The following is a 21,184-nucleotide window of genomic DNA, read 5'->3' as shown; positions in this document are numbered from 1 at the left end:
TTTTATCAGCAATCAAAGCCTGGCTTCAAATTAATTGTGAAACTGCCTATTCTAGAGGTGGCGTGAATCAGATGTGGATACTAAAAAATTCCAAAGATCTTTTAGAGTACATACAATCTAAGACTCTTTCATCATGCAATAGTATTAAAACATTTGACTTTTCTTCACTTTACACAAGTATACCCCATTCCAAACTAAAAGACAAATTGAAAGAGTTGGTCCTGCTTGGTTTCATAAAAAAGAATGGCCAACGTAGATCTTATCTTAGGGAGGGATAAATTGTACTTTGTAAAAAAACCACTCTAATTCAATAACAAAATCTCTGAAACTGACATTATCAAGATGCTTGATTTCTTGATTGACAACATATTTATTACGTTTGGACGTGTTTTTCATTAAACAATCTGCATTCCCATGGGAACCAACTGTGCTCCTCTTCTTGCCGACTTTTTCCTTTATTCATATGAGGCTGATTTCATACAGGAACTTCTTAGGAGAGGGATAAATCCTACTTTGTAAAGAATCACTCTGATTCAAACAAAAAATTCTCTGAAACTGACATTATCAAGATGCTTGATTTCTTGATTGACAACATATTTGTTACGTTTGGAGGACGTGTTTTTCAACAGACTGTCGGAATTCCAATGGGAACCAATTGTGTCCCTCTTCTTGCCGACTTGTTTCTTTATTATTATGAGGCTGATTTCATACAGGAACTTCTTAGGAAGAAAGATAAGTAAGCAATATCCTTTAACTTTACGTTCCGCTATATAGATGATGTTCTCTCACTAAATAATACAAAATTTGGTGACTATGTTGAACAAATCTATCCCATCGAACTAGAGATAAAGGATACTACAGACACAGTTAAGTCTGCCTCATATCTTGACTTACATCTAGAAATTGACAATGAGGGTCGGTTGAAAACATTACTTTACGACAAAAGAGATGATTTCAGCTTCCCAATTGTGAACTTTCCATTTCTATGTATCAGTTTGTTTTCGATCGGTGAGCTTGACTGTCCCTCTGGTATCTTTCGTCCCTCTTTTGGGAAGAAAGAAAAGAAGTTAGCAGTATCCTTTTACTTCACTTTTCTCTATATATACGATGTTCTCTCATTAAATAATTCAGTATTTGGTGACTATGTTGAATCTATCCTATCGAACTTCAGATAAAGGATACAACAGATACAGTTAAGTCTGCCTCATATCTTGACTTATATCTAGAAATTGACAATGAGGGTAGGTTGAAAACAAAACAAGATAGATGATTTCAGCTTCCCAATTGTGAACTCTCCATTTCTATGTAGTATGGAGAGTTGTCTCATTGGCACTCATACCACATTTTCTTATTTCTAGAAACATTCCAGCAGCACCTGCATACGGACTATACTTGTATATGTCCCAGTTGATACGATATTCCAGGGGTTGTATTTCCTATCATGATTGCCTTGGTTGCTACTCACAAGGAAGCTATCAAACCAAGAGTTCCAATTTGTGAAGTTGAAATCATCTCTTCGCAAATTTTATGTACACCATCACAAGTTGGTTGACCGTTATGGAATATCTGTTTCACAGATGACGACAGATATGTTCCAATTGTCGTAACTACAATCCTGTCCCCTTTGTCCCGAATTTGACCTACAGAATCACCGGGTTTGTACTAACATGAGCAAGACGACGGGTGTCACATGTGGAGTAGGATCTGCTTACCCTTCCGGAGCATCTGAGATCACCCCCAGTTTTTGGTGGGGTTCGTGTTGCTCAGTACTGTTGTTTGTCTTTTTCTTTTTTAGCCATGGCATTGTCAGTTTATTTTCAACTATGAGTTTAAATGTCCCTTTAGTATCTTTTGCCTCTCTTTTAACATTTCTAACAGACATGTACACCTTACAATTATTCCATACATCAAACAAAGTTGTCCTATTGATTATAGTACTTGAAAAACAGACTAAAACACAAAAATTGACATTGACCAATGAACCATGAAAATGAGGTCAAAGTCAGATGATACCTTCCAGACCTACAAGCTCATGTTACAATCATTTCATACACCAAATATGCTTGACCTATTGCTATGAAAAACAGACCAAAACACAAAAACTTAACATTGACCAATGAATCTGAGGTCAAGGTCAGATGATACCTGCCAGACATGTTCACCTTATAATTATTCCATACACCAAATATAGCTATTGGTATTTGCAAAACAGATCAAAACACAAAAACTTAACATTTACCAATGAACCATGAAAATGAGGTCAAGCCAGATGATACCAGCCAGACAAACATGTACACCTTACAATAATTCCATACACCAAATATAGCTGACTATTGCTATTAGTATTTGAAAAACAGACCAAAACACAAAAAACTTAACATTGACAAATGAACCATGAAACTGGGGTCAAGTTCAGATGATACCAGCTTGATTGACATGTACACCTTACAATCATTCAATACAACTAATATGTTTGACCTGTGGATAATATTTGTCATGTAATGTTTACATGTACAATTGGGTGTTCCTAACCTCCAGGATAACCTCAAATCAAATCTAAATATAATGTATACAGGTTTAACTCTGCCTTTCTATATTGTATGCAGATGTCAATCTTAATTACAATGCTAAGGCAAACGTTTATACAAGCAAAGCAAGCAAGTCAACCAAAGTCTTACTCTACAAGCATTAGGAAATTAGCTCTAAAACCCATTGAAATTCGTCAGAAATATGCAATTCAAAGTGTTTCATCAAATGCTCCACAGGGTGCAGCTTGAAACGACTGTGGAGGTCGAACCCTGAACAGTTGGGGAAAGTATGGACACAACATTCAAGCTTGATACAGCACTGAATTTGGACTGTGATTAAATATTTGACACAGTGTAGGTTTCTGACACACAGAATGAATGTGGTCTTAAAAATTTGAAATATGACATTTACCTATTATGGTCCAATATCCAAAATCAAATTACATGGTTAGATTCGGCATATCAAAGAACCCAAGAATTCAACTTTTGAGGTATGAAGCCTTGTGGTTCAATTTCATAGAGATCCATACACATATACTCAAGTGATTGTCCTGAAACAAGAAAAATGCTTGTTTTTGGCCCCTAATTCCTAAACAGTTAGGACAATAATCCCTAAAATCAATTCCAACCTTCCTTTTGTGGTGTGGTACAATTTCATAGAGATCCATACACTTATACTCAAGTTACTGTCTGGAAACCAAATGTCTCTGGACGAAGACGTCATACCATTATACGACTGCAAAAATGTTGTGGCCGTATAAAAAGGGTTAGTAGTACAATGCAATACTATACAGCTGCACATCAATTCATTTTCTTTATTATAATACATCATAATACAGGTAATAAACATAAGCAATATTCATTTTTAAGTTTCTTTATAACAGTAAAGTGCAAACAAAATAATATTTATTTGATAATGAAAAAAAAGTCTAATGATTGGTCGAGTGTATGTATCAAAAATACTAAAACAACAGAAAACATAGGTAGGCTATGATTACAGAGTTTGCTTCATTCTACACAATATCTTTTAATGATTCAGTCATGTACAATAATAAAAGGGTACTTTTATTGTAATTGTCTGAACAACAAGTGTTTCTAACAATGAACAATTATCATCAAGAAGAATGGACCCTTTGGCAACTCATTTTCAGAAATATTTTTGTTGTTTCGGATTAAAATATATTGAAAATTCAATGTAAAACTTGAATGAGGTTAACCTAAACCAAAGTCAAGGAACCTAAAATAGTTCTTTTTTTCTAAGAAACAAAACCTGCATTACATTTCACATTAGTCTCAAATTGGTTTTTACAATTTAACCAATACTGTTTATTTATTGTATAATCAATGCTACAGATAAATAAATATTGCAATGTCAGAATCCAGATTGCAAAATAATTTTTGTATAAAATCCAAAATGGACTGATAAAACATGAAATAACAATATTTGTATATAGATCTTGCATGTACAATATTTTGTATAGATCTTGCATGTACAATATTTAAACTGATATTGTATATTTATGTTTCACTACAATTTCATAATTTTAATTTTACTCTTGAAAAAATGGCTCATAATTGTTTACAGCTTTGTTCAAATTTATTTTTTTAACATTTTTTTTTCCATATTTAAGATATTTAGCTTAAGTTCATGTCAAAATGAAAAATGTTTAGATTGAAAGCTGTAAACAACAATGAATCATGGTCATGGTTAAAATCATATATATTTTAAAACCAATACATATATCACCATTTAGAAAATGTAAATCAATAAAATCACAAAAAAATGATAGAGTCTGTTTCCCTCTTACAGATCAAGTAAAAAAAACCTATAAAAAGGTTCTTTATAAAGAATCCAGCCTATGTTTTTCAATATAATAGTATGTAAATAATGAAGTGTGTAAATGAATAAATATAACAACACTGAAATGTTCACAATGATAAAATATAATGAAAAGTTTCTATAGCAAAGTACCATATTGAATAATTGAAAAATCCACTCTTTTTATTTTTTCTATCATGTCCTAAAATCAAATATATCTGTTCTGAGTATTTCGGTTTAAATTTTTTTATATAAATTAAACCTTACAGAACTGGAATTATTTGTTTGCTTTTCAATATTTCATAGATGAATTAAAATATAAAAATCATACAAATGGGTAAACAAAATGTTAACTTAATAACTTACTGCAGCTGTTATATGTAAGTTAAGGAATCTGTATGAAAACCAATTTAATTCAGCCTCCATGATTATCACATACAAAGTTAACAGTGTCTTATCGTTCACAAAAAACTCAGGGGTCTTGGTAGTTTTTGACTGAAAACCCTGAAAGTAAAAAATACAAATGCATCTACATAAAATTCAAAACTCAAATGTCCAAAGTTATTATATTCTGACTAGCAAATTTACATATATATAATTTCAATGTTGTATGTGAGCTTGTATTTTAATGGCCAGAATTCCACTTTTAAAAGGATAGTATCCCTGTCCCCTTCACTATATACTAAAATAAAACCTTCAATATGTCTTCCTCCCTGAAAATGACCCCATCAATGGCATTGGACCACCTCTTCCTCCACCTCTCTGTTTATTTTGTCCTCCTCTCCCTCTCTGGTTATTTTGTCCTCCCATTGCTCTCTGATTTTGATTTCTACCTGCCATTAGTGACATATTTGGTTTCTTGAATACTGAATCATCCCGTAAGGAATCTACAAGGTAACTTTTTAATGAATTTCACAATCTACACAAACAACAACCACATATATTTTAAATCATACTTAACCTCCTATTTTTGTAAAATAAATATTTTGCCTTGCAATGGCTTGCATGTGTATTTCATGAAACTTCAATGCTGTAGTTTGGTTAATACTTTTAACATTGCTCAACATATAATCATGTATTTTGTTTCATATCTATGGTGGACAAACAATCTAATGTATTTATCATGAATAGAACAAACTGTATTGATGAATAATCCAATATTTATATGTATAAACAGCTAAGATATTGTGTATTCTACAGGTATTCAAGTTTGTATATGTTAACAAGAGTGCACATGTCGCACCAGCTTTTCTCAAGGTATTAAACTTTTGTCAGTTCACTTGTCTCATTTAATAAATACAATAGCTGTTGTTCACTGGGTCCTTCAAATTTTTTCTAAAAGAAATCCATCACTTACTGATTAATTTACCTGAAGAAAAAATTATCTTCCAAGTGGATGAAAATACATGTAGGAGAAATTTGAAGATATTTTTCTGAGCCAGTACTTTAGTATTACTCTGTCATGTCTGTAAAACCAATGAGTACCTGATTAGTAATACTTCACTGATTTGACATCCCTTGTTTTTAAGCTCTGCTTTTTTTGTGTGCTATATAAATTATCTGTAAAGACTGGGCAATAAATGATAAAATTTGTATGAAGACTTTTAAAGTTTCACATATAAACTACTGATGATATCTCATGTGTCTTCCTGTTAAGTAAGTATTGACCAACTATGAGTATAAGCTACTAAGGCCATTTATATATTACCTTACCTTGCATGCTTGTATCCATCAAATAATCATTATATGTTCTTTTCATTGGTTCTTCTGTAAATTTACGTTTCTTGGGTGAAAACATCTCACTCATACCAGAGGATCCCTTACTGCTGTATATATCTGGATAACTAATCGGCTGATTTCTATCAATACTCATCAGGTCTGATTTATCGTTGTAACCTGAACCTACATTTGTTCTCCTCTGCTGGTAAGTGTCGACCATCTCACGATGCATGTTGTCCCTACGCCTCGGGTTAAAATCATCCCCTCTACTATAATCATCTCCAGTATCTCTAACATAATCGTCGTATTGACCACCACCCATACCACTCTCCATTGTCTGTCTATAGCCAGCATCCATACTTGTTTTAGAACCTCGATTATAATTATCCATGTTTACCTCATCTGCTATGCCTCCGTAACCTTGATTGAGTCTATCAGCAAACTGATCTCTACCACCTGAATCACCAAAATCATTGCCTCCTCTCTGTGTTAACCTATTGCTTCCTCTGTCATTATACGTCTCATCACCATATCCAATATGTATATTAGGCCCTGCACCAAAATCACTACCACCAGCCATGTGTAAATCTTCCTCATTATAACTCCCAGCAAGTTTAGCAAGCCTTTGATTAGCAGGAGTATCAAACTTCCCTCTTTGACTTTGAGAATTACCTCTCATTCCCATTTCAGTATCCATAAGACTAGTTATCTTTCCTAATGTCGCTGCATTTCCAGGATTTCTGCTATCTCTTCCTCCTGATAGATTCCTTGGGTTACCTCTGCCTACTCTGTTTTAAATGAAATAAAATGAACACAGTTATCTAAGTAACGGTCTAGATATGCATAAACAGCTGCTTAAAAAGATAGAAGTAACCTGAATACTACCTGTATCTCACAGTAACATTTCAAAGAAACATAAACTTGATAGTTGTATTTCTCAATTGTGCATCAATTTTTCTTTTTACCCATCAACTTCCATCTGCAGTTGAATCATTCTTGACTGTTAATTGGTTGCAAATGTGAAATTTCTTATAAAATAAGGAGATGTGGTATGTTTGGCAATGAGACAACTATCCACCAGAGACCAAACTATGTAGATGCAAGCAACTATTGTTCACCGTACAGCCTTCAACAATTAGCAAAACCTAAAACCATTCCGCATAGCAAGCTATAAAGGCCCTGACATAACAAAATGTTAAACAATTCAAATGAGAAAACCAAGGGCCTTATAATGTACAAAACAACAAACATAAAAACAAATATGATATGCAGTAACAAGTGACAACTACTATATTGCAGGTGCCTGACTTGGGACAGGCACATTGAGAATGTGTGTGCCTTTGCGAGCACCCAACCTGGGAACATAAGAACAAACTATAAAAATAAGTTGAAAGGGCTGGACTCATCAGATTGATACAAAGCAAAACAAACAACTAACAAACCCACTAAAGACACAAAATTCCAATACAAGAGTACTCACAGTTACTGAAAGCTAGTTCTGAGCCAGTATCAATTTGCAGAGCCCTGGTAATCTATACATATCACAAAATAGATGAAGCTCTGGGCGTTGCAGTGAAAGAATGAGAACACTTGCTTTATACTATCTACAAAAGATCTTTTTTGCAAAATGGTGATTTGTTTTTTCAAAATTGATTAGTTTGATAGCCTCTTGCAAAATCACATTAGTTCTCTGATTTTGTCGATTAAAAGGAATGACTTAATTCAAACAGGTCCCATTAATAACAGATCTCCATAGTGATAAAATTTTACCAAATACTATTAATAAAAGATTAGGATTTTTAAAATGCATCATATTGTTAGTATTTCCCAACTCAACATTAATAAATTTTCTTTAATTCAATTTACTTGCCAAAGAATTTTACTGTGTTTAACTTCCATTGGCAAATATTACATTCATATAAGGAATAATAAAACATTTTAATGTTATATGAGTATGGATCCTAACTTGTAGTCAACATATTTTTTAATGTGGTAGTTCACATGGGAACAGTGTGCAGGAAGACATGTCACCCTACCTGAAAATATTATTCTGACTTCAAGCTGGCCAGTCTTTGCACTTACTACAAATGATGCATGCTTAGAAGAGAAGCAGAAAGTACAAATTTTCAAGTCTTTGGTTTGACGAGGCCAGGATTAATCCCATTACCTCCTGCACTCAAGGGGAGCACACTACCTCTGAACTACTGAGGGAGTTCCTTGCAGACATTCCAACCTTGATATCAACAAGAGTGCACACGCTGAAATGTCTAGCCTTCTTTACTGACCATTGATTTTATGTTGATAGTCCTAAATATAAAGCTTTACTAAAAGTATCACATAAACTTAACATGATCCCAGAAAATGAGGTCAAGATCAGATAAACCAAACCGGAAATACACGTACACCTTACAATCATTCAATACACCAAATATAGTTGACCTATTGCTTATAGTTTCTAAGAAACAGACTTAAACAGGAAAACTAAACATTGACCAATGAACCATAAAAATAAGGTCAAGGTCAGATGAAAATGCCAGACAGACATGTACATCTTACAATCAATCTATGCATTAAATATAGTTGACCTATTGTTTATAGTATCTAAGAAACAAACTTAACCATGAAAACTTAACATTGACCAATGAACTATGAAAATGAGGTCAAGGTCAGATGATATCTGCCAGACAGACATATACACCTTACAATCATTCCATACAACAAATATAGTTGACCTATTGGTTATATTTTAAGAAAAACAGACCAAAACACAAAAACTTAACACTGAGCAATGAACCGTGAAAATGAGGTCAAGGTCAAATAAAACCTGCCAGACTGACATGTACATTGTAAAATATTTCCATACACCAAATAATTTATAGTTGACCTATTGCATATAGCATTAGAAAAAAAGACCAACACACAAAAACTTAACTTTAACCACTGAACCATGAAAATGAGGTCAAGGTCAGATGACACTTGCCAGTTGGACATTTACACCTTACAATCATTCCATACACCAAATATAGAAGACCTATTGCTTATAGTATCTGATATATGGACTTGACCACGAAAACTTAACCTTGTTCAGTGATCCATGAAATGAGGTCGAGATCAGATGAAAACTGTCTGACGGGCATGAGGACCTTGCAAGGTACACACATATTAAATACGGTTATCCTATTACTCATAATAAGAGAGAAATTAACTTTACAAAAAATCTGAACTTTTTTTTCAAGTAGTCACCAACCATGAAAATGAGGTCAAGGACAATGGACATATGACAGACGGAAACTTCATAACATAAGGCATCTATATACAAAGTATTAAGCATCCAGGTCTTCCACCTAGGAAAATATAAAGCTTTTAAGAAGTTAGCTATCGCCGCCGCATCACTATCCCTATGTCGAGCTTTCTGCGACAAAAGTCGGAACCCAGTGTCTCGCCTACTTTTGCTGTTGTCTTTGTTTATAGTGTGATAGGGGAATGCACATAATAGATTTACAGTTAATGAAATAAAATGTTTGAAATGTATAAAAAAAGTTATGCTTGTAAAAAATGAATACAGTATGCAATCAAATCTATAGATTGTCTGGAAGACAAAAGTCGCAGGCTCAACAAAAATGGGGAAAAAATTATTAAAAATTTAAAAAAAGAAGCTTCTGTCCAAGTTTGGTACAAATCCAGGATGGTTTATGAATCAAATAAATGTTTTAAAAACTTTAACTGCAGACTGTATGTAAAGTTAACTGGAAAAAAACTAAGTCCATTCATAAGTAATATACGGAAAAACAGGAAATAAATTTTTACAAAATTTCCTTATAGATACTAGCTTTTGATAATAAACAAGCTTCTGTCCAAGTTTGGTACAAATCCAGGATAGTTTTAGAAAGTTATTAAAATTTTTAAACTTTAACCACAGAGTGAATGTAATGTTAACTGGCAGAAAAACTAAGTCCATTTATAAGTAAAATACGGAAAAACAGGATTTTTTTTTTTACAAAATTTACTTCTGGATACTATCTTATGATCATGATGATCATAAACAACCTTCTGTCCAAGTTTGGTAGAAATCCAGGATATTTTAAGAAAGTTATTAAAATTTCAAAAACTTTTAACCACAGAGTGAATGTAATGTTAACTGGGAGAAAAACTAAGTCCATTTATAAGTAAAATATGGATAAACAGGATTTTTTTTTACAAAATTTACTTCTGAATACTATCTAATGACCATAAACAAGCTTCTGTCCAAATTTGGTAGAAATCCAGGATAGTTTAAGAAAGTTATTAAAATTTCAAAAACTTTAACCACAGAGTGAATATTTGTGGACGCCACCCCCGAGTCGGAATGTAGGATTCCTTATTACAGGACATACCTTTTGTATTAATTATTAATTTGTTTTTGTCCTTAACGTGTATGAACTATATGGCACTGGACATAAAGAAAACAGCATACTTTCCTATTAATTTTGGTGTTAGCTATGAGTTTAATTTCAGTGCACTACGCAGCAATCCCCAAATCTTAATAAAAATATAGATTTGAATAATTAATAACACTGCATATTGTTTTGCTTTTTGTGTTTGGTATACTAATTACTATATCTTGTCCAAATCTTCTGTTAGGAAGGGTGCAGAAAACTTCCATTTCACTCAAAATTTTGTAAAAGAAAAGGATCTGCTGGATTGGCTTAAATTTCTGAGACGTCTTGATAACAAATTATACGTACCTCCTCAAACTTTGTTTCCATTATAAAATCATCCACACCCGACTTAAATGTTGTGATTTTGCTTTGCAGTAAAATATGTTTCAAGAAATTGCAGTTCATACTAAACAAATAAATCACTTAGTAAAATATTTTATCCAACTGCTAGTTGGAGACTGCAGCAATGTGGCAATGTTGACAAGTAATTACACATAACTTTCAATTCTCATTTGGTTGTCGAGAGATATCTCAAATTTAATCAATTTTCTAATATCTTTTGGTGTTTTTATTTGTGTGGTTTGGTTGTCTCATTGAGGTAAACGCAAAATCTCCTTTTATTCATACTATTAATTTTTTATTGGCTTCAACTTACCAACAACATTCCTAATCAAGTGTATACATGCTGAAACGTCCAGTTTGCTTATAAATGAATTATATATATGGAGTCTATTAGAAAAATATTTTAGCAAATGTATCTAAACTGATCAATGAACTGTGTGAATAACAAAGTTCAGGCTACTTACATCAGAAAGTCATGGTCATCTTACTCGACTAAATAGGCCAAATATAGTATAAATACATCAAAGTAACTGAAAAACTGACCTCAGCCAAAAAAAATAATATTGTTTGTTGAACAATGAAATGAGGACAAGGTCAGGTGGCTTGACAAGTATTTGAAATATTGGCTGTATTATTCCTACAGAAGCACCAACTTGCAGAATGTCTTGATCTAGCAGTTGGATAATTTACATTATCAACTGATCAGTTTGGTAACGTTAACAATATATCAAGACAAAGACAAACTACAATACTAATTCAAATCATTAACAAAACAGAAAACACTACTGTAAACTTTTTGTAAAAAAAAATGTCAGATATAAAAGGAACTCTTATTATTTTAGTGTATGTACAAGTAATAATAAAATGCATCATTTCACTTGAAATATACTCTTTTGTGTCTTACCTTCATTTGATCATTAATAAATGTGTATGTGTATACCTTTTCCTGCATCACAACTTCTCTCTGCATACATATAGCTGCACTGTATATCTGCAGTATTACAAAGATTGAGTATCCTCATGGGATTCAAATCCAAATACTGATGTTTCAGAAATTATTTCATTTGGTCTGCATGATAACATGCCTCAGGTTTCAGAACCAGTCTTATTCTGACAGGAGGCATGGTTTTAAACATGAATACAGATGCTAATCTGTATATATTTAAATGCCATGTATATTCCAATGGAACAGGAATGTACAGATATGCCTTGATGGGCAGTGACCTGTGAAACTTTGACAATTAAATACCACAGAAGAAGATTAACAAAAGATGAAATTATGAATTAAAATTTTTCTCCAATTATCACAATTTTTGAAGACCAATCTCTGATGAGTCCAATCATGCCATTGAAGGTCAGATTGTTCTTACAGTATATTCTGTAAAAATCTTTGTGGAAAGGAAAGTGTCAAGAATCTTCTTTTATTGAAACCAAAAACAGGTAAATTAAATGTCCACTCATGGAATTAGCTACCCATTTTGACAGTGTATAATTCAGCTTTATAGATAAATATGTCACCATATTCAACACATTACTAAGTAGTGTCAAATGTTGTGTAATCTAGTACATTGTATGTAACAGGACCGTTTTTGCTCTCTACCTTCAGTGTCAATTTCCAATGCACGTTTGCTTGCTAAAACAAATACATGTATCAGAATAAGGACCTACTATAACTGTTCTTGGCAAATGACAATTTTGAGGCCAATTCTGATGAATGTTTGACATACATGTATGTGCAAACTGTGTCATCTACTTTTATGAGTAAATGGACAGAGAAATTTCAGCTTGCATGCAAATGGAGAATTTGACACAAATCAAGTATTCCATGTTCCATGATGCTGAAAGTGGTAGCTTTCATGTACTTTTCATCAGCCGGAGTGGATATTAATCGAGATTTTTCACAACATTATCAATTTAAAATCATTGGGTCATCCAATGAGTGAAGAAGTTTGAATCAACTCAGTACCATGTATCATTAAAATAGACCAGTTTTTGTATTTTAATCCAAATTAAACCCTTATACATCTGTTCCAGTAAATCTGTGATCTTAAATTAAAGGTATTTACATTTGACTATCAACTGCATCAAGGGCTGACTCAAACAAGTCCACAACAGAATCTTTCTGGTCGTTTGGTCCACTGTAAAAATAGGAAAATCATGCTTACAGGGACAATTCATCAGATGGTTAATTTTCCTAGCAAAGCTTGATGTTGAGTATGGTAACAGTTGCTGCCTTTTTAGAAAATTTAAGACCCATGTAATGCAATGGCTATAAAACAATGTAAAAGTTATATCCAGAGGTTTTAAATGTGTCCTTGACAATATGTTATTTAGTTGTAGTCTGCACATATATGTAAGCTGGCAAACAAAAACAAAAAAATCTTCATGAAAGATATATGAATATCTTCATTAAAGATATGTGTGCCATATACTTATGATTGGGAAAAAGACAATTGTATGTATATCTTTAAATAGGGATTAAAGTTACAACATCAAGGGATAAAATGTTATTTGCCTAATATCCACTGGCAAATAATTCATTCATATTCAGGATGAGTAAAAAATTTAAAAGAAGTTTGGACTACATGAACACGGGTCAGAAGTTTTGCCTTGCAATAGGTTGTCTTCTTACAGACCCATGAATGAATTATTGCAATGTTTTTTTTGAATTCCACACAAAATGAAGGAACACCTTAATAGCCATTGATGCATTACAAATAAATTCTCAGATCAATTTAGGCAAAAAGCAAATAAAGTTTTAATTTTTTAATCTAGAGATTCAAATTTGCATTGCCAGGTTATCACAGACGTGTTATGTTTGGTATGTAAATTTAAATCAATTGTTCATTGTAAATAATGTATTCTCACATTGATGTAGTAGTACTGGACAAAATCATTTAACAGATAACATAAATCGTCAATTTTTCACATTTATAGCATCTCTATTTAGCAACTTTATATATTGCTACAATTAATACAGAACACATGCAAGTCATGTATTTTGTTTGATGAGATTTATAGTGCTTCTGTGAAAACAATTTGGTTACACATAACACAGGCAAGTCATGTGTTCTGTTTCATGAGATTTATAGTGCTACTGTGAAAACAATTTGGTAATAAAGAACACAGGTAATTCATGTGTTCTGTTTCATGAGATTTATAGTGCTACTGTGAAAACAATTTGGCAATACAGAACACAGGTAATTCATGTGTTCTGTTTCACGAGATTTATAGTGCTACTGTGAAAACAATTTGGTTACACATAACACAGGCAAGTCATATGTTTGTTTTATAAGACAAGAAATATTTTGATCCAGTTTGTATAAAAAACAATAAACTGGAATGTAATCATATTGATGAGATGGTTTCCCAATCTCATCATAAAAATATTGAAGCATTAAAACCATAAGGCATTCATTTTATAACTGGAATGTAATCATATTGATGTGATGGTTTCCCAATCTCATCATAAAAATATTGAAGCATTAAAACCATAAGGCATTCATTTTATGACAATATGGTAGGCTTCAAATATTTTGGAAGAAGTGGATTTACCAATTAATTTAGTAAATGATTGCTTCTTCAATAAGTTAAGACAGCTTCTGCACAGATATGCAAAGAATGTTTCATTTGGTGGTATATATATACATACGCCAATGAAACTGACTGCTGTAAGTGCTGTTTGAACCTTATTTATATCAACTACTGATATTTTTATCAAATCTTGCCTTTCTGGACAAAGGTATCTAGAGAAAAAAAAACAAGCAACTGTTACCAATAAATGACACATAAATAAAATTATTTATTTATTACACAATTTCTTTGACAACAATGATGAAACAATGAATATTATTTTAAGAAATGAAATATGAAAATCTGTAAGACCTTCTACATAAATGTTGAAAAAAGTGAAACCAATTTTCTAAACAATGTAAATTTGTTCAGATTTTAGTAATTAAATGGAGTTTGTGAGTAGTATTAATCATGAAATTTTGAATTCAAAACAATGATTTCATATATTGATTATTAAAAAAAATGAAACTGAATATGTACAAATATTAATCACACTTTTAAAATAAAATATAAAAGTGATAACATTTTCATAGCTGACAACATGGTGACAATAATCCACTAAAAGTCTTTATAATCCATCCATATCAGATAAATGTCTGTAAAACCAGGCAATAATTCACTTTTAATACCTTCCAAATGATCCCCTTCTGTTGTTACCCTGTAATAGATAAGACATTTTAAAGCATATTTACATAGATAAATCTATTCACCATGATATAGCCTTTTTGCATTGATATGGCGTAAAGCAATCACAGATAAACTATCAATTATTTTTGGTCTTTCTCTACAGCCAGACATTTTGTTGTCATTTATCATCTTATAAATATTCACATGCCTGTTTTAAATCAAGAACCATCACAATGGTTTTCTCATGTCATATCTTAACGTTTTGTTTTAATACTTTGAGAATGTGGGTGGTCATGGCAGATCTTTCTGTTTTAATTAATATCTTTTGAAGAGTGGATAATTTGTAGCATAAAATAATGCAACGACCTGTCTGTTGCCCTCTTAGAGGTCATATGATTATTTTTGTCATTGAGTTGTTGTCTCATTGTTGTTTCTCCAAATCACCTATATTTCTATTAAGAACAAATGCTTAATTTAACAATACCTTTCTTATGATGCTAAAATGCCCTTTCAACAACACTCATGTGTCAGTAATACATACGTAGATGCTCAACCAAAAAAAAAAAAAAAACGAAAAAACAAGAATGAGAAAAATGTTGGTTACAGTGCCTTGAATATTAATGATCACCACTACACAATATAACAGAATTGTAGTGTGGACTTATTATTGATATGTCTTTTTACATATTTGTGTTACTAGGTTGCAGTCTCATCATTGTTTACCCCCACCTCTCTTTATTTTTAAATAGTGACCAAAAATTGATAAATGGCCTTGTACTATGTTAAGGGATTGTATTGGTGAAATATCACTGACATTTAATCATAAAACTGGATGCAAAGCATAAGCAAATTGGATCATACAGACAGACTTTATTAAATCTACATGATGTAGTCACATTGGGAGGGGAGAAAAAATTAAGACATTAAACTTACCATCAAGCTCTGTGGTCTTCTTCCTTCAAAAATTAAAATAATTAAATACCAGAGTAAAAAACAATATTGCCTAAATTCTTCTGATTTAATTTTATTTCGTGTCTTATTTACTATTTACTGTTAAAGTTCCTTTGGTTTGAACCGTTCAAAAACAAATGATCCATTATTTAATATAAGAAATGTGTCAAGTATGGTGCAGTTTTTTGGGTGCAATATATTGGTTTAATGTAACTGAATGTAATTCAAAAGAAACTTTTGAAAAACTGACATTATAAATGTATTTTGTAGATTATTAATTGGTTTTTTTTTTAAACATAACTGAAATCATTTGTTATTCACAAATGTAAGTCAATTACATATTTACAAAAGTATTGTTTCATCTATGCATTAGATTTTCCAGTATGAGGTTGGCAAAATACAAAGTAAAAATAATTAACCATTTACTACAACCTACCATATGCAACTTGACTCCCTTTATTCTTTTATTTTACTTGTTTTAAAAAAAAAATCCCACATTCTGAACTTTTTAATTTTTTACCCCAGTATTTTTTAATAAAAATGTCAGTCATATTTAAATGATAGAAAATGTTAATCTTACAAACATGATGTCAATGGCTAAAATTTTCCTTCAAACTTGTTATCAAGTGATAATTTGCATACAGTTAATTTTAGATAAATAAACAAAATATAACCATGCTTGCCTAGCTGGTTTAAATTTAATACTTACCACCCATGCCTCCTCCTCCACCTCCCATGTTTCCCATACCACCCATATTTCTTCCTTGTCCATATCCACTCTCATAATCATCAAATCCACCATAATCGCCATAATCATCATATGCCATTCTTCCGCCACCCATTCCTCCTCCAGCAGACATTGCTCTCTGGTTACCCATCCTGGACATGCCTCGACCCATACCACCACCACCACTACCTCCTCCCATACCTTCTCCTCCTCCCATGTTCTGACTCATCCTCATCATAGCCATCATCTGATTCATCATTAAGTTTGGACTAACCTACAATCAAATATTCATATCAAAAGGTCAAGTTTTATGAATGGTAGATTTTTATCAGAAATCTGAGATATACAGCAGGGGTGTGGAAATATTTGATGTGAGCACTTGTGCCCTGGCAAGTAAAACTTTTAATTTTACTTGTCAAGAAGAAAAGTTATTTACCCTGAATTTAAATTTCACAAATATATCTTGAATGAAGTATTTACCTGTAAACTTATACGTTTCTTTAAACTGTTTTGCAACACAATAAAAATGGTACTTGTGATATTTACTGATTTGTAACACAATAAAAATGGTACATTGTATTTGTGATATTTGTTAATGTGTTTGAATAAAAGGAGAAATGGGGCATGCATCAATGAGATAGAAACCAATATGACAAAAAACCAAAAGACATCTAGAGGGGCAATTTTACTACATTTTTTTTTCAATACTAGGTTACATGTACTTAGTTGAAGCTAAAGATGATCAAATGAAATCAGTTGTTGAAGTTTTCAACAAATAAGGCAAAAAATTTATAATTTTCCAAAGTTTTATTTTAGAAAGCCAGGGATATCAGAACACAACTGAACTTTGAAATTCACTCTTTTGATTTTTTTTCCATACTCTTTGTCCTTTTCCCCATATAATTTATTGTCTTTACTGTAATATAACACGTTAATGGATGCGGTGTAAGCATAACAATATTTGTTATGTATATGTACTACCAGTCCTGACTTGCTGCAATATTTTTACATTTTCCAACAAATATTTCAAATGAAAACAAATAAATTGAACTATCCGATGAAAGATAGCAATAATAAAAAAAAAAAAAGAAATGGATGGTTTTACATTATAGAACTAGTCAGACAGTAGCAGTAAAGGGACGACCATTTGATATTTGGGGGAGGATGAGTTGCAGGAGGATTTTTTTGCATATTTTTAAACACTTCACCGGAAGATATTCTGGAGATGTACAGAAGAGAGCAATAAAAAACACCCCTTTTTGATAAATTTCTTTTAATGATCACTTATTTCTTGCATCAATCAAGTAAAAAGTTGAACTGCTACTTGTACTCACTCCTTGATCTGCGTTGCTCATATTACTCATTCGTCCACCGCCCATGCCACCACCATAGTTTCCACCACTGCCACCATAGTTTCCACCACCACCACCACCATAGTTTCCACCACTGCCCCCATAGTTTCCTCCTCCTTGTCGTCCTCCAAATGCTCCCATTTGTCTTGCTTGATTGAATTTCTGTTTTATAGCCTGTCTTTTGTTGTTAGCTTTTCCAGTACCACCACGCCCTCTTGGTTGGTTCTGAACTTTTTTCTGTCCTGCCATTGCTTTACGATCCTGTTCTTTCTTTTGCTTTTCTTTCTCTTCCTTTTCATAAGCATCATCTTCATCTGTAAAAATTAAGAAAACTATCATTGTCTGCAAAAATTACGAATTCTATCATTGTTTCAGACTATCAATTGACTTATCTGTCCCTTTCAGTCTGAAGAATTGCTATACTATGTAAAATACCATCTCCAGGTATTTCAATTTTGCATACAAACTGTTGTTTCTTCTACAAATCTATAAAGATAGCAACATGACTAATGCACCTATGGTACTTCTGAAATTTTGTACATAAAATAAAATGAACTAGTCTAGCTCAATACATCCTACAAACATTAAACTCTTAAATAAATTAAGGAGTTTCTAGGCCTCAATTTGGTAGTCAGCATACATTGTTTTGTGTTCATTCAGAGCAATAGACGGGCATAGCTTTGCTATTTTTGAACCCTGATTATTTTAAAGCGCACATTTTACAGGGTTCCCATTAAGACACATATACGCGTCCTGGACGCATGAAAATCAAGCTGGACGCGTCATTTTTGAAACCCGTGAGTCCCCGGGACGTGTCCTCCTTGTATCCCCTGAGTCCCAAACACATCGTTTTGCCAAAAAGATTCATGATCGTCGCATTGTTTTGACAGGAAACTATACCGGAAGTCGATGTTGAAAAATTTATGTAATGCGTAGATGAATATTTTTGTTGACTGATAACTAATTTTTAAAATTAAACGTCTTTCATCCTAAAATATATAATTCTGTTCAAACTGATTAATAAATATGTAATAGTTACCAATTTTTTTAAAAATTTAGGAGTATTTGAAAAGATTTAATATTTCCACTTGTTGAACATCACGTATTTATCAATTGAACCAAAGAAAGTAAAAAATTTTGAGAACTTGAAATGAAATGATATTATATTTCATAACTGTTGCTACTATGCATAAAATAGATTATAGAACAAAGTTGATTTGAAATTTTACTGATAAGAATAATTATACTGGTCTTCGAATTATTTCACATTTTTCTCGTATTGTGCATGTTGAACATCCCGATCGTAAACAAGGTGAGAAATGTTTTGAATGACGATTAAAAAATGATTAAAGAATAATTACTATTTAGCCAAGCTCAATATTTTGAACAGTGTTCACTTTAGATTTGCTTGTTTTTATATACATGAAATGCATGTATCTCTTTTTTTTTGTGTAAAAACAATGATACCAATGTATCAAGGGATTTGTAATAAGAATATTTTTTTAATTTATTGCCCTGTATTATATATTTAACCTGTAAATGGCTGCTTTAGGGGGCTATGTTCAAACTTTGGTCTACTATCTTTCTACCTCCTTTTAGGTCTGCCTTTTGATATTGATAAAAATTATGACTTGAAGAGGAATAGTTTTAGGATGCCATAAGGTTATTTAATTTTTCAGTTGTTATCCTGGTGTCCAAAGTTGGATTGATTGACTGATTGACTGGTGTTAAACACCACTTTCATTACTGTTGTGCTATTTCGTGATCACATGTTGATCATATAATTAAAACTACCAATCAAACATGCATCGTTTTAGTTTTATTTCATCATATTTCATCATATTATAAGACACAAAAAATTACACGCATCCTGGACTCATCAAAATCTATTGGGACTCACCATAAAAATTCCTAGTGAGAACCCTGCATTTTATATCCTCATTATCCTACTTAATATAAACTAGCTTTAATTGGTTTATTTATTGCATTGGATTGCTGTCTCAATGACATATACACCATATCTCCTTCCATTTCATATTGCAAACTACTTATCATGAAATAAATCAACTTTGCAAAATAAAATGTCAAATATCTAAAATTACTAACCTTTGGTTCCACCAACCAGGTATCTATTATACAACTTGCACTTGACTTCTCCAATCTCGATATCTGTGTTGTCAGTATGGCATCCTTTAGCTGCCTTCTTCGAACGGAATTCTAAAAATGCTGCCCTAAAATCATTGGAGAAAAATGTATTTCTGCTTTAACTAATATATTATGTTATCACTGCTAATATTCATTGCACTGATATAATAATCATTAAAATTTAAACAAAATAATCAAAATTAGTATAGTCATTTTAAAGGCAAAAAAGGAGAAGTTGGCTTGACACAAAACAAAAACAATTTATATAACAGAAAAAGTATTATTAAGATTCAATGATGTAGACCTTTTCGTGAAAATATTTCAAACCAGGAAAGCTTGCATAATAATTGTAGTTTATGTGAGAAAACATGACAACCTCTTGAACCTTTATGTACTTTTTTAGGCAAAAAAAAAAAAAAATTATTAACTTCTCCCGCTTCTTCACATGGACCATTTTTATATATTTCAAAATCAACAAAATTTGGGTATTCTTCTTTTCCGGTTCTGTTTCAAAATTACAAATTGGATTCTTGATCAATGAAAAGGTCTTATAATATGATTTCCAAAGTGATTTAGTAGTATATTTGGAATAAAAACATGTGACAAAAAACTTTTTTGTGTCATGCCAGGAAGTTTCTAGCGACCAAGAATGAGACCCTATAGTTGTGCCTTTGAAACAAACATCCAAACTAAAAATATTGCCATTGAATGCATCTTTAAACAGATATAAAAAAATAATCCTCCCGACCTCATTTCTTTTATTTTAAAATTGGTCTGAGAAGCTAATAATTTTGTAATGGTCTTAAAAAAATCCTGTTGCCCAATCAAATTCAATTTATTTGGAATAGAATATTGTTGAAACTAAAAAGAAGTCTCAATCACAACCAAACTGCTGAGCATAAACTAGTGTGCACTTATATTTCTATATCCCCAACTAATCTGTCAGATAATATAATTTAGCAGTTCTTCAAAAAACATAGCTG

The 21,184-nt window shown here is 32.0% G+C and overlaps 1 protein-coding gene across 2 annotated transcripts in view; it reads right to left on the bottom strand.

Moving 5' to 3' along the window:
- Nucleotides 1-3,329: 3,329 nt before the first annotated feature.
- LOC127707703 (aspartate, glycine, lysine and serine-rich protein-like) overlaps nt 3,330-21,184 on the bottom strand; it is a 33,006-nt gene continuing 15,151 nt past the window's right edge. For both annotated transcript variants that reach the window (XM_052212386.1, XM_052212387.1), the window contains exons 7-15: nt 20,163-20,287; nt 18,039-18,370; nt 16,687-16,978; nt 15,960-15,982; nt 15,029-15,057; nt 12,893-12,964; nt 6,061-6,854; nt 5,042-5,234; nt 3,330-4,851 (exon numbers count right to left, since the gene is read on the bottom strand). In XM_052212386.1, coding sequence (XP_052068346.1) covers nt 5,044-5,234; nt 6,061-6,854; nt 12,893-12,964; nt 15,029-15,057; nt 15,960-15,982; nt 16,687-16,978; nt 18,039-18,370; nt 20,163-20,287 — 1,858 coding nt within the window. In that variant the 3' untranslated portion in view covers nt 3,330-4,851; nt 5,042-5,043. The remainder of the gene's footprint in view (nt 4,852-5,041; nt 5,235-6,060; nt 6,855-12,892; nt 12,965-15,028; nt 15,058-15,959; nt 15,983-16,686; nt 16,979-18,038; nt 18,371-20,162; nt 20,288-21,184) is intronic.

This window comes from Mytilus californianus, unplaced genomic scaffold, assembly GCF_021869535.1.
Source record: "Mytilus californianus isolate M0D057914Y unplaced genomic scaffold, xbMytCali1.0.p SCAF_7, whole genome shotgun sequence".
Classification (NCBI taxonomy): Eukaryota; Metazoa; Mollusca; class Bivalvia; order Mytilida; family Mytilidae; genus Mytilus; species Mytilus californianus.
This window is presented reverse-complemented; position numbering and strand designations above follow the sequence as displayed.